This window comes from Mustela erminea, chromosome 11, assembly GCF_009829155.1.
Source record: "Mustela erminea isolate mMusErm1 chromosome 11, mMusErm1.Pri, whole genome shotgun sequence".
In the NCBI taxonomy this organism is placed as follows: Eukaryota; Metazoa; Chordata; class Mammalia; order Carnivora; family Mustelidae; genus Mustela; species Mustela erminea.
In genome coordinates, this window is record NC_045624.1 from 28,359,956 (window position 1) to 28,374,919 (window position 14,964).

General features: G+C 40.2%; 1 protein-coding gene across 3 annotated transcripts in view; it reads left to right on the forward strand.

The window, feature by feature from the left end:
- The first annotated feature begins 582 nt into the window (after positions 1 to 582).
- AASS (aminoadipate-semialdehyde synthase) overlaps positions 583 to 14,964 on the forward strand; it is a 52,384-nt gene continuing 38,002 nt past the window's right edge. Inside the window, exons 1-4 of one of the 3 annotated variants that reach the window (XM_032304933.1) lie at positions 583 to 665; positions 7,385 to 7,609; positions 11,346 to 11,522; positions 14,614 to 14,698. In XM_032304933.1, coding sequence (XP_032160824.1) covers positions 7,400 to 7,609; positions 11,346 to 11,522; positions 14,614 to 14,698 — 472 coding nt within the window. In that variant the 5' untranslated portion in view covers positions 583 to 665; positions 7,385 to 7,399. Of the gene's footprint in view, positions 666 to 7,384; positions 7,610 to 9,501; positions 10,108 to 11,345; positions 11,523 to 14,613; positions 14,699 to 14,964 lie in introns of those variants that run through there. The other 2 variants (XM_032304934.1, XM_032304936.1) reach the window with 2 other exon arrangements.

The following is a 14,964-nucleotide window of genomic DNA, read 5'->3' on the forward strand; positions in this document are numbered from 1 at the left end:
CTTTATGAAGCGCATTTCTCCTGTCCCTGTAGGGCCACTTAGGACTTTTTAAGACTAGTAGACTTTGCCACTTACTACACTTAATATTCACTGGGTATAGATACACTACACTTAATTTGGTAGTCTCATTTTGTTGGACTCTAAAACTGTTCTAGGAACTGTCGTCTGGCCTCACAGGCTTATTATGAAGCTGAGAAATGCTTTGAAAAGTGTGTATCGCTAAAACAAACGTAATACACATGAGCTCACAACTTTTTTCCGGGAGAGACACACATCTCTCTAGTGTGTAATGCCCGGACTGTTTTCGTCCTCCTGCGTTTCCGCCTGTCCTCTGCTACGGACAGTTACAAACGTGGTCAATAACTGTGATGCCCCCAGCTAAGGACGCACGCAGGTCAGAGATCCAGAAGGCAGAGGGATTTTCGGGGAGGAGCAGGGGCAGGGCATGACCTAGCACCTGGCAGCGCCGCCGATTGGCGGAGGAGAAGGTTGTTCCCTCAGGGCGGCCGCTGATTGGCTGCGGGAAGAAGCGGCATGACGTCCTCAAAAGTTGAGCAAACACCTCCTCCTCCCGGCCCGCATCCCAATTTCGGTTGGGAATTCGGAACCTACCCTCTCCGGAGCTCGGAGGCGGCGGGACCGGTCGGCACCTCAGCGGGGACGAGGTGAGGAGGGCCGCCCGGAGGGGGCTGAGCCGCCGGGCGGTGGGCTCAGCCGGCGAGATGCGCTTGGAGATCGCCCGCGAGCTCCGACTGTCCTCCGAGAGGGGCGGGCGAGCTCTGCCTCTCCCACGCCCTGCGCCGCGGGCCACTCGGCGACTCCGCGGAACCCAGCGGTTTCCCGGACCGGGCGAAGGAGAGGGTGGCGAGCTCCCTTGCGAGCGTTTCCTTTGGAGCGAGGGAGGGCTGTCAGCGCAGTCCTGGAATTTTGAATAGCAAAGGGAAGGGATGGCAATTATTTTTTTCTCTCTCTCTTTTTGGCCGGGGAAGCAAGGGCAGTCGTTGGGGAATAAAGGATAGATGTGGAAGCTGCAGAACGAACACCCTGTTAATTCTCGGACTGTATACTTATTTGGGTTGGCTGGCGGCGGGGTGTGGTTGATGGAGATTTTGGGGGGCAGCCCTCTCCCTTAACCCCAGCTTTCTCTGTATGCGGTTGCCGGTCGACTTTTCCATTTCTGGCCTGCTTAGACAAACTCTGATCACAGACTCTTCAACCTGACCATCTCGGGCTGGCCATTCTCTTTGAGGTGGGGACTCCTCTCACCAACACCCTCTCCAACTCCCCCGTCCCCCCCAGCATACTGCTGTTGCTTGGCTATACTCTAACGGACAAAGAAGATTTAAGAAATTTGGGCACTCCTCAACTCCTGAGACCTTGCGGGGCCTGTGTGTCCAGTGTGAGCACTTAGGCTGGGAAGGGGCACAAGCAGGCGCAGTTCCTCTGCCTGACTGAGTTGGGCTAAATGCCCTAACAACTTCCAGAAGTGATGTGTTTTTCAGACACTGATTTTAGGGGAGTGGGAGTGGGGTGGGCTTGGAGAGAGGAAAGAAGGAAGGGAGAGAGCGTTGAGTAACCTGAACAAAGGTGGACATTTTTTGATATTGTGGGCCATCAGTTATCAGAAAGTGGGGAAGTTGTGGCTATAATTATGCCCATGTAGCTACTCAGGGGACTGAAGGATCATTTACTCAGGCGGTAACTTTCACATATTTTATGGTAGAAATAAAAAGTTAGCAGGAGCACTTTGCATAGATGCCTCTCTGTCTCTGCGTGTATGTTTTGTCACTTGCACTCCCCCTCTGCCTTTTCCCCATAGATGAGTGAATCTAGGGGTGTACGACCTTCTGGCAGTGTAAAGTTTGTGGCCATTCTGCAAAGTGAGTTAGAGGACAAAGATTTAGGCCAATTTTCCCTAGTGATTTTACCACTCTCCAGAAAATCATACTTGTTTTCAGTCTCACTTGTTACTGGTATCAGCATTATCAGAACTTTACTTGGATTTATTTGCAGTGGAGCCCTTTTACCCGCCTCCTCCCCCACTCCCAAGCTGTTAAGCCTTAACAGTCCTTAACAGCTCAGGATTTTGGAAGTGACCTTTGGCATGTGTGCAGTCCCCCTTTAACAGAAAAGTTTTCCAGAAAATCCCTTATTAATTATCTTATACAAATAACATTGCATACAGTGGCAAGTATTTTTGGTGAGATCACAAGAAAATTCTATGGAATTAAGAAACTGTACATTTGGCATAGGAAATAACATTACTGTTTTCATTGAATCTAAGATACCATCCATAATAAAATACATCCCTATTTTAGGGCTAAAATATGAAAAATGTGTTATAAATTTAATGAAATACTGCATTAAAATGCTAAGTTATATATATTTTGAACAGCGAGGCCTGAAGGGTGAAATTGAGGAGAGGGCTTACTGGGCTCCATTTTGTTTTCCTTGACAAATGAAAAGAAGGAGGGAGGGGGTCAATGTGGAGCCATTGTGAAGGTCTTCCTACACTGTGACAAAGAGAAAGGGAAGGTGGTGTTTTCTGTTAGTGGTGTGGTTGTCCCCCCCTCAAGGAGTAAGCAGGCTTGGAGCCTTCTTCTTTTCTTGACATTTATTAAGTATTAATGGTGTGCAAGATAGTACTCAGTACTTTGTGCATATTGGCTCAGATAAACTTCACAGTAGCCCTCCAAGGTAGATACTAATCTGAATCCATTTTGCAGATGAGGCACAAACAGGCCCAGTTATGTACCAAGGTCACAGAGTAAACATTCATAGTTTAGCAAAAAGACAAATAAGCAGGTAAACTTTTTGGATTAGAGTCCAATTTAAAATTAACTTTGCAGTCCATCTCAATGATACTAAATTTGTGGGCTAAAGACCAGAAGAGTCATGGGTTTTAGAGATCTTTGGATGACTTTGAGTAGCTGCTTGAAAACATGAATATTCTTAGACCAGATTAATTAATATTAGTAGATTCCTCCTGCCCCAAGTCTGCTGTTTTTTTGTTTGTTTTTTAACATATGGTTAACTGTTTTATAAGGAATTTAACATGGAAGCATTAAAAGAATGTACCTATGCAACAGGAAGTGAAAGTCTGGAGGATGGTGTTGCTGCTTGCCCAAGGCTTGTTCTGGCAAGCCTTGGGGTTGGGAGGCATTTGGATTTGTTCTAGGCCATCACCAGGTGTTCTGTTAATTTGGAACCCTTTTGGGCCTCTGGGATTATTATGGTCTGGAAACCAAATATGTATTGTGGGTCACGACTCATGGTGGTGGAGCTGTGGCTTCTGCTCTTGAAGGCAGCTTTTACTTAGATATAATCTTTTATGAATACATCTCACAAAATCTTTGCTTCCTTCATGTGATTTAGGATGGTGATACAATCAGTGATCATAGTTTATTTCATAGTAACTGAAAGAAAGTGGTGGGGTATGTATGGAATTCTGGGCTTGCTCCATCTATTTATCTATCTGTCATCTTTATCTCTAATGACCATTTTCCTTTTCACTTCTGAAAAGAGTAGAAAATACCAAGAACATCTAAAGATGTCCTCCCTGGGGCACATTGTCATGTATACATTGCAAAGATCGATAATTTGTCAATTAAAAGACGTTCTTAAGTCTTTTCCCCATTGAAAGATGGGAAGAGAGGTATGGTGGTATCATAGAGATGTTCTGTTGCTAAGTGCATCCACTCATCGTCCTCCTATCTCAGTGCATGCCTGTGCAATTCACTGTAATCCTCCCGTGACTTTTTAGAGTTATTTCAAATTCCTGATTAAAAATGTATACCTTAAAAAAAATGTATACCTTAGTGCTGTTCTTGGTTTACAAAACATAGAGAAGAATCTTTTAAATTTCATTTTTGTGCTATTTGGAACAGTGGCCTTTTATGTGTTGAAGGAAACAGACTGTTTAGAAATTGGCAGGGGAAGTTATTTCCCTCTGCTATGTGACACTTCTCTCTCTACCCTTTATTCCTCTTCTCATCCTCCTCCTTATCTTCCCTAGCTCGCTCTTTGTCTCTTCATCTCCTTTTCTTGCTTTCCCACCTCCTCCTCGCTCATCCTACAGACTGTCGGTAGTACTGACAAGTGATCTCACTAGAACCAGTAGGTAAACCAGGGATCTTCGTGCATTGTTTCACTGAAAGCATTGCCAGAAATATACCTCACATTTACTGCCTGATATTCTTGGAAAGGCCCACAAAATTCAGGACAGGGAAATCTAACACAGTCCACCTAGACATTTCCATGAAATAGACACCCACCATGCTCTAAGAACAGTTAAGAAATCCTCACTGCTGCAGTTTCTTGATGACCTTAGAATGAAATGAATTGTGGGCCTGGAGATTTACCACGTTGAGACCAAATTTCGAAGTTCAAGCAATTACTAACGCAGTAATACCTGATGCAATTAAATCTCTTGTTCTAAGTACCCAGAAACCGAGAATTTACCTTGGCAATGACTCAGGAAGGATTTTCCGTGGCCCATAGGAAAGGGATCGGTAGAAGCACCCCATGCTGGGGAGAGAACTGATCACTTACTCTATTAAAGTCGAGGCCATATGAATCTAATTTATTTCAGAAATGAGCTGGCAGCAGTTAACATACATCAGATCTACATGGTGTGGACCTGTAGGCTTTGGCTAAGAGAAAAATCCTGAGTGTTAAATATTAACCCAGGAATCCTGCTTCTACTTAGAAGCAGCAGCTCCAGGCAGATTCCAGTTAAGTTTTTTCACCTGTAAAATGAAAATAATAATAGTATCTACTGATTAAGGTTTTTGCAAGGAGGAAATGAAATAATGTCTGGAAAGTGTTCAGCATAGTGTTTAGCATGGTGTCTATTGTTATGTTTATTTAAAAACAAAGTTAGGATTATGATTTGAGAATTCCCTACAAAAAGTGAAAGTGAAAGCAGCTTCCCAAAGAAACGAGAGGATCTACTCCCTGCTACGCTTCTTTTCTAGTCTCCATAGAAAGTCTGCCTTTGCCGGGCACCTGGGTGGTTGAGGTGGTTAAGCAGCTGCCTTCGGCTCAGGTTATGATCTCCAGGACTTGGGAAGAGTCCCCAGTTGAGCTCCCAGCTCAGCAGGGAGTCTTCTTCTGCCTCCCATCTGCCCTCCCTGTCTCTCTTTCTCTCTCTTAAATGAATAATCTTTATTATTAAAAAAAAAAAAAGTCTGCCTTTGCAAATAGATATGTGTGTATTATTTGTGTGTATGTGTCTGTGTCTCCACACCATATTCCCTATCCTGGACAAGGGAGGTAGGGAGGAAGAGACAGGATGATGGTCACTGGGGGAGGTGAGGCAGTGCTTATAAATCAAGTTTGGGCGGAGGAGAGACACCAAATTATCTGAACGTGTTCCCTCATATTGGCTCCAAGAATTGCTGCTAAGAATAGAGGATGCAGGGTCACTTGGTCACCTACGGTATGTGAAATAGAGCCCTGTGGGAAAGATGGGACCATTTCTAGGCTTATCTGTGTGTTAAAAACAAAACAAAACAAAACTCACTTATCTTTGGAATTGGTTTTATTTAAGAACCATTGGGATTTAAGTCCTATGGTATTGTTGCAGTTTTTCCTCTGGTTTGGGGAAGAATGAGTGCTATGGACTTGGGCTTGAGTTTGGGCCTGATATAATCTTTTTTAAAAACAAAACTGTATAAGGGCACGTGGGTGGCTCTTTTGGTTGAGCCTCTGACTCTTGATTTCTGCTTAAGTCATGATCTCAGGGTGGCGAGATAAAGCTGTGTTGAGCTCTGTGCTGAGTGTGGAGGCTGCTTGGCATTCTCTCTCCCTCTGCCCCTCCCCTCTGCTCACGCATGCTCTCTAGCTTTCTCTCTCTCTTTCTCTCTCTCAAAAAAAGACGAATTTTAAAAAACAAAGCTGTATAAAAAAAACAAAAATCAGATAGTGTATATAGCAGTCTTTTACCAGAATATTGCTCATTAGTATTTTGGCCAAGTGAGAGAGCCTGAGCTGCTTTCTTATCAGTATGTTTGCTTGCTGTGTGCATCATTTTTCTTACTGTCCTTCTTCTTTCTAAAGTCTTCTTAGCTGATCTCCTTGCTGTTTGCTTTGTTCTTTTAGTCTGTTGTGTTGGGACTTGACCTATAAATTTTCTATCTCAAATGGCAAGTAGTTGCTCCCAGAAAATCCACTTGTATACGCCGCTGTTTAGACAGAACTTCCCCATCTGTAAAGTGGGTCTGGTGTAGAGATTGCAATCTGATGTAACAGAAATGTGTTCATAAGAATTTTGGTGTATGTTGGTAGTGATTGGTAGGAAATTTCTAGAAGTGTGAAATTCAATTTCTGTATTTTGATGCCAACCTTAAACATAAAAAACTAAGGCTTAGCATTGAAATGATCCAGCAGATTATCCTCTGAAATTATCAAGTATATGTAACCATTTGAAGAGGGACAGACTATTGTTTGATATTTATGCTTTAAAAATCTATATAAAATTGACTCTGTGCTGGCACATAGTAAGCCCCTTGTTTATTCAGTTTCTTGATTGAATAAATGAGTTATGCAATCTGGAGTAGCAGAAAACTGGTTGAGGCAGATCTGGGTTTAATATAATAGCAGGAGGAAGTGGTATGGAGGGGAAACCCTGAAAAGGGGAGCAGCATGTTTATAGCAACAAAGGGGGCGGGGGACTAGGACAGTGCTTCTTAACCTTTCAACACCTGTCATGGAGAAACATGTTTGTTTTGTTTTCTTAAATTTCCAATCTGCCAGGACCAATACTTTTCTAAAATGCATTAACATTGAATTACTAGAAAAATGGTCATGTGATATAGAGGTTTCCAAGAACTCCCTTTCTATTTCTGTGCATTGCTCATCCAGGACCCGTAAAGAGCAGGTCACCGACTGCCAACAGGCTGCCAGACACACTTGGAGTAGCACCAGTTTAGGGAATGGTCTGAGATGAAACTCCAAAGAGGTTGGAGCTGGATTGTCAAGAATCTTGCACACAATTAAAGGATTCCAGCCTTTGTGCCATCAAAATAGGCATAAATTATCTTTTTGTATTTGCATCATAGGTTAACATGCTTAAAACTTTTGTGCTGAATACATGTTTGATGAAACATATTTCAAAAACTCTTTTGGTTTGGCAAATATTGGCTAGTGTCCTATAATTTACTCTGTACATTTTTATTTTGGAAATAACCTCATTTGTGGAAGTTTGGGTTTGTTGGGTAAGGGAGCACTTCACGTCATCCAAGGTTTCCCTCCCCTTTTCTCTATCTTGTGTCTGTTTTATACCTGAGTTGGTTGGATTTTACAGCAGATTTCTCAGGAGACCAGAAATGATCTGTGAGCCCTCCTGCCTTTGTTGTCCTGTTCTCTTACGATGTCTTTACAGTCAGCAGGTTTTAAGATGCTGCGAGTACAAAGGACCAAACTGGGCAGGCTGGGGCTCAGCTTCTCCAAAGGGCTTCACCACAAAGCGGTGGTGGCCCTGAGGAGGGAGGATGTGAATGCCTGGGAGAGGAGGGCGCCTCTGGCTCCCCGGCACATCAAAGGGATCACCAACCTGGGATACAAAGTCCTCATACAGCCTTCCAATAGGCGAGCCATTCATGACAAGGTAAATATTTCTTATTTTTTAAATATGTGGGAATAAAATGAAAATCAAGGAGCATCCGAGTAAAAATGCAATGTTTATGAAATCAAGGAACATCTGAATAAAAATGAAATGTTTGCCAATGTACTTAAACACCACATGATGATATTCCTTTGTTTTCATTATAATGAGATTTCTAGTTAGAATTTTTACTTGAGTCCAGAATTTAATGAGTTAAGTATTTTTTTTTTCCACCCTATTCCATGCTTTCTCCAGGTAAGGGATAGAGGAATTGCCTTTAGAAGGGAGCGATGTCCTTTAATCATTATGTCCATGTGCAGCCCTGGTTCTGGGACTGGGGAGCCTAAGGCCACTAAGACATTACTACATTTCCTGGGAATAAATCATTCTCCTGCATAACCATCAGACCTAAAAAAATAGTAATTCCATAATATCATCTCACATAGCCCATTTCAAATTCCCCATTCTCTCAAATGTCTTTATGGTCTTTTATTTTAATTGAGGCTTAATTAAGGTTCATTGCATTTATTGTTATGTCTCTTTTGTTCTTTTAATTTAGATCTGTGCGCCCTTTTGATTTGTTTGTTTCTAAGACATTGACTCTTTTTGAAGAGTCCAGACTACTTGACTTGTAGAATGGTCTGCTTCTGGGTGTTACTGGCGATTATATTCAGGTTAAAACACTTCTGATACAAATATTTCCCAGGTGGTGCGTGTTCTTTCCACTCTATCACATCAGACACAAAATACCAGGTTGTCCCAAGGTTAGGAATTCGTGGTCACTTGGCTGAGGTAGTTGCCACCAGGTCTCTCCATTCTCTACATACCTTTTTCTGTTTGTAATTACTGAGTCTTCTGCGGAGTGATGTTTTGAGACCTGTGAATCTTGTGTTTGTTTCTCAGCTACCTTTTGCTAAAGATGTTAGGATACGTTGATGATCTTTCCTGAATTATTTTTAACACGGAAGCTTGCGAAGTGATGATTTTCTGACCTTATCACTCTTCTAAGTTTACTTGCTGATTTTCTTCTATAGAAAAGAGATTGCCCTTACTTTTTTTGTCTTGCTCTTTTGAGTATCATTATGGCTGTATGGACCTTTTTCATTTAATGTATGATAATCTATTAACCATTTTTTTTTTAATGTCCCAGTTATCCCAAATTCGAGATAGAGGGTTCCTTTAAGGGTGCTCCTCTGTCCTTTGGAGCACTTGATCTTTCAACTTTCTTGTTTCCTGCACCAACAAATGGTCTTAGTCTTACCTTGTGCTTTTTTTGCCCCGCACCTGGGATTAGCCAACTATCTCACCAGGGAGCTCTGATTTCTTTTAGTATATAGAAACCAAGATCTGATATCTGGTGTTAAGTGTGCTTATTTTTACTGAGATATTGTTGCTCTTAGCACTTTTAGTGAATAGAGCTAAGAAATAAGATTACACATACATATACATATATATTACTTTATATTACTTCATCATGAATCCATACGGATATTGCCAACTACAATTTTTAACATTGCAGGTTTTTCTTACCTTTAAAATTTTATATTTACACCTATTTTCTCCAGTAGTGAAAATTTTAATTCTTTATAATATTAAGGCATGCTTTTTGTTTTATCTTGTATTATACATGAAATAGTTTTGGAATCATGATAGCTATTATTATAACTAACAATAAACCTATAAATGTTAACAGAGTAGATCTTAAAAGTTCTTATGCAACTGTGCATGGTGACAGATGTTAACTAGATTTATTTTGGTGAACATTTTGCAATACATACAAATATCGATTACTATGTTGTATATGTGAAACTATATAATGTATGTCAATTATACCTCAATAAAAAATAAACCTATTAAATGGAGTTTAGTATTTTTTGAATAAACAAAGTGTTTCTGCTTTTAGAATATATCTCACAAAGAATATTCAGATTGCTGTATTAAAGTTATTTGAGTTATTCTTTCTATATAGTTATATTGTCTATGTGATATTCAGTTGGATTTATATATTTTTTTCTATACATTTTCAAGGTTGCTTTAAATCCTTTTTGATTTAATTATGTTTTTAAGATAAGTGAAACATTTAAAAGTTTCAAATGTTTGAACTATGTAAAATGATGCAATGTAGAAAGTCTTCTTATCTTAATCCCTTACATCCTGTTCCTACCCTCTCCATAGTTTACCATTGTCATTAGTTTCTGACCTATTATTCCTATGTTTCTTTCTGTAAAAATGAGCGTGTGTGTGTGTGTGTGTGTGTGTGTGTGTGTGTGTTCTCAGTTTCCCCCTTAGTCTTACATAGAAGGTTGTAAACTATACATACTCTATCTTACCTTGTTTGTTTAGTCAGTGAGATGTCCTGGAACTCACTTCTTGTCTGTTCATGGAGATCCGCTTCATTCTATTTAATGGCTGTGTTTTAATGTCATAATTACTCCGTGATTTGTGATTTATTTAACCAGTCTACTACAAATGGACAAATAGATTGTTTTCAAAGAAACCAGGTATGAATCATATGTTCACTCTTGTAGTATCTGTCCATCTGTAGTTTCCTTTAAAGTAGATTCCTAACTAGATTCATCTTCGTCTTATTCAGCTGCCACTTTTGATGCTCTTTTAATTCTGCCTGGATCATGCTAACCCTTTATTTAGAAGTCTGAAATGACTTCTATTGCCTCCATGTGCTAGATACCCAATCTCAGTTAAATGTGTAAGCCTCAGGTTTCCCATTGATTAAATGGCCGTAATAATAATACCTACCTCATGGGAGTTTTAGGAAAATTATATGAGATAATTCCTGAAAACAGCTTAGGAAAGCAACTACTAATTTATTAATAAATGTTGATGATGATTTTAATTTTTTATCCAGTAAAGACCATATTCACCATAATAGTCTTCTTTTCCAAATTGACTCATCCCCTATGCCCTAAATATCTCCTTACTTTCCTGCCTCCATATTTGTATATATTTCTTCAATTCTTTCTACTGATACTACCACCTTGCATCTCCCATCTCTCCAAATCCTACCTAGCCTTTTAGATTACTTTAAAGTTTCATATTTCCTTGATAATCTCACCCAGGAATTATCTCAGTATCCATTAAACTAATGTATCACTTAGATTCTGCTGTTCATAATTCTTTTGAATTCAGCCTCATTTACTATGCTCCTAACTTCTTTTTACTGTATTTCATGAGCTTCTTTATAGGAAGGATGTTGTCTGCCTTTTTAGTGTGTCTTACCATCTCATCTCTAGCACAGTCTGCTGGATGGAGTGGGGCAGTAATAAATACTAATTGAACAAAAAAAAAAAAAAAAAAAGAAAAAGAAAAGAAGAAAAGAAAAAAGTAAATATTGCAGATATATGTCTTTCTTTTCAAAATACACCTGAGTAGCAAATTGCTATTTTGCATTTAACATTTCAGTGCATTGTTGATACAAAATATACATTTCACAAATATTTTAAAATCATATGTGCTAGTAGTTATGACACACTATTCTCTGCTCTTAAATAGGAGTAGGTGGTGAATTTTCTAATTTTTTTTGCTATAAAAGTCAAACTTGTTAAATTGATCTTCGGCAAGAAAGTAAAATACTAGAAGTAGCTATTCTACTATTTGTTCTGATCCATACAGATTTTATGCCTTCAAAAGATTGTGCCTTTAATTGCTACACTTATTTATTAAAGAAAATAAGAATACAACAAATTAGGGAAATAACTTTTAACCAAAATTGCATTCCCAGGAATATGTCAAAGCTGGTGGCATTCTTCAGGAGGATATTTCTGAAGCTTGTCTAATTTTGGGAGTTAAAAGACCCCCAGAGGAAAAATTAATGTCTAAGAAGACTTATGCATTCTTCTCCCACACAATAAAGGCTCAGGAGGCCAATATGGGCTTGCTGGATGAGATTCTGAGACAGGTAATTAGTGACCAGTAATCATAAATGTTAATATAGAAATAGTATTTCTTTCTATCTTTAAATGTCAAGTGGAGTTTTAGTTTCCTTTCAGCATGTAGGAAATACATCATGTTATTCACCTCAGTAGGAAAGGTGATCTGTGAATTAGTGCTTGAATAGTTCTGCTGCTCTTAGGGCTTCTCTGCTGTGCATGTTTGGAATTTAATAAGAGAAACCAAACATTTCATTCCTTTTGTACTGAAATGGAAAAAAAATGATAAAAGTGTTCCCCCCAAACGATTAGCATTTTATAATGCCAATTGGTCAGATACTACCAAGTAGAATTGAGAGCTGAAAAGAGCTTCGGGGATCAAAAAAATCCACTTCCCTCATTTCTCAGATGGAGCCCAGAGAGGTGAAGTGACTAGACTGAGGTTGCACAGCTCTGTAGTGCCAGAACTGGACTGGGAATTATTTTTACATTTATTATCATTCATGAAGGAAGAAATCATTTTTTGAGATATAAGTACTATACAAAAACTCTAAAGTATTAATTCAACAAATACTTAGTGTCTGCATTGTGACTGATCTTCTTCACTGCAGTGGCAATAAAGGAACTCTGTCTTCACAGAGCTTACATTCTAGTGGGAGGAGACAGATGATAAATATATAAATAAGATATCTCATCTGTCACTTGGAGATATGTGTGTTGGACATAAATATAATACAGAAGGAAAAAGGGGGTTTTGGGCAATGTGGGTGGATGATAGTTTAAATAGGACGATCGGGGGGAGCCTCACTGCAAATTTGGCATTGAGCAGAAATTCAAAGGATGTGAAGGATCAAGTCATATCTGTCAGGTAAGAGTTTTCCAAGTGGAGAGCATACTAGTGCAAGGTCCTGTGGGTCTGGCTGAGTGGAGGATTAGTAAATCATGTTCTTAAAGATTTTTTTTTTTTTTAATTTGACAGAGAGACATCACAAGTAGCAGAGAGGCAGGCAGAGAGAGAGAGAGAGAGGAGGGAGCAGGCTCCCCGCTGAGCAGAGAACCCGATGCGGGGCTTGATCCCAGGACCCTGAGACCATGACCTGAGCCGAAGGCAGCGGCTTAACCCACTGAGCCACCCAGGCGTCCCAGTAAATCATGTTCTAAAGTGCTTACTCAGCCTGCCGTATGGATAATATTGGAGATGGGAGGAGAAAATTGATAAGATTGTTAGTCTAGACTAGTATGGATACCAGGTTCCAAATGACAGTAGCTTGCACAAGGGAGTGGAAGTGTGGAAGTAGAGGTGGTGATACAAAGACTGTATTTTAGAAGTCAGATCCTGCAGAAGTTACAGGTGAAACAAATGTGGAATATGAGAGAAAGAGCAAATGAGAGGAGTCCAGGGTCTTCGCTTGGGTAATTTGAAGGAGTGGCCACAGACTGAGATGATGGTACTGCAAGAGGGAGCAGGCTTGGGTGGGTCCACCAGGAGTCAGGAGTTGAGTTTAGGGCTGCTGAGTTTAATTGGTCCATTAGACATCTAAGCAGATTTCAGACTTTAGACATTAAATTTTAAAGAGGGAGCCATTGATAATGAGTTTGTAGCTCCAGGCGACTCCTCCTGATACATATTTGCGGTTGTTAGAGGCTTGATGGCATCTAAGACTGGGAGACTTGATGAGGGTAGGCAGTAAGTGTAGATAGAGAAGTCCAAGGTCTAAGCCCTGGGGTAAGAATGCTAGATTAGAGCATTAGAAACTAGACTAGAATCTAAGGATAGGCAGAGGACAGGAGACCTCACAAACTGTAAAAGGAAGAGAGGAAATTGTGTTCTGTATGGGCCTATAGAATACATTCTATCATTTCAAATTTACAAGACCTCTGCTAGTGAATTCCCAGTGGTTTTGAAAAACAAACTCAAAAAGTAATTAATGTAAATAATGCTACAAGAAAAAGGTTTCACCTTAAGCAGATAAACTCCTTTAAAAGTACTTAGGAGGGGCGCCTGGGTGGCTCAATGAGTTGAGCCTCTGCCTTCAGCTCAGGTCAGGATCTCAGGATCCTGGGATCAGGCCCCGCATCAGGGTCTCTGCTCAATGGGGAGCCTGCTTCCCCCCACCCCCCCATCCCGCCCCTGCCTGCCTCTCTGCCTACTTGTGATCTCTATTCATCAAATAAATTAAAAAAAAATCTTAAAAAAAAAATAAATAAAAGTACTTAGGAAGGATTTTCTTTTTTGTTACATGAACTTTTGTTTGTTACAAGAGAACTGAACAAAAACAACTGCTTTTTGGCAGTATTTTGTAACCAGTTACTTAGAGTTGGATGAATAGTAAACATTCTTATATTCAGGCACATGGTAAAAATCATATGCTCTTTGAGGAGATAAAGTGACTATTTAAGGCATTCTGTAATTACAGTATATCAGTAGCTTTTAATGTGAGTTAATAAAACATTGCTGAGAGGGAAGATTCCCAAAGACAGAAGAATGTGGTTTCCGTGAAGGTGAGAAAATGAAAAGCAGGTGGCATGTACTACTTTGTAAATGAAGTTTACTTGTAAAAGGATGAAGAGAGAAAAAAGAGGGAAGGAGGAAGGGAGAGAGAAAATGAGATTTGTGTGTATGGACTTGAGAAGGGGGTGTTGTCATTTTTAAGGTAGGAAGGAGCAGTGTACAAAGGGGTAATGCAGGAAAGGAAAAGTTCCAAGCGTGGTCTTGGAAGACATGGGGAAAAGCTGGGATCCAGTTCACAGGGATTAGCCTTGGGAGGGACTTGTTTTCTTTGAGACTAGAAGGAAGGATGTGGGGATGAGTGGACTGTAGATAGATATGTAGATTGTGCTGGCCTAAAACGTAAAGGAAATCATGCCTTCCCAATTTTATTGACCACATTCAGGGGGCATTTATCACCCTACTGGGACCATCTCTAATCACAGACCTATTAGTGGTTTGTGACCCAGCATTTTCTGGATATTTCATGGTGCACCTGATGGTAACTTACAAAGTCAAGATATATTTTATAAGAGGAAGAAATGTGATATATTTATTTTCTCATATATATGCTTTACTCATTGAGATTAAGCTTAGTTGGTCTGGGTGAAAATTTTTTATCCTTTCTTCAGGAAATCCGACTTATTGATTACGAGAAAATGGTGGATCATAGAGGAACACGGGTAGTGGCGTTTGGACAGTGGGCAGGTGTGGCAGGTAGGTATGCTAGGGTTTTTACAGCACCCACTTTTTAAATTTACCTGGGAAGTAACTGTGTTTTCTTTTTTTCTATGGCTAGAGCAGGGAAGTGTTCATTTCCACCGATAAAAATAAACATGGGGAGGGCGCCTGGGTGGCTCAGTGGGTTAAGCCTCTGCCTTCAGCTCAAGTCATGATCTCAGGGTCCAGGGATCGAATCCCGCATCGGGCTCTCTGCTTGGCAGGGAGCCTGCTTCCTCCCCTCTCTCTCTGCCTGACTCTCT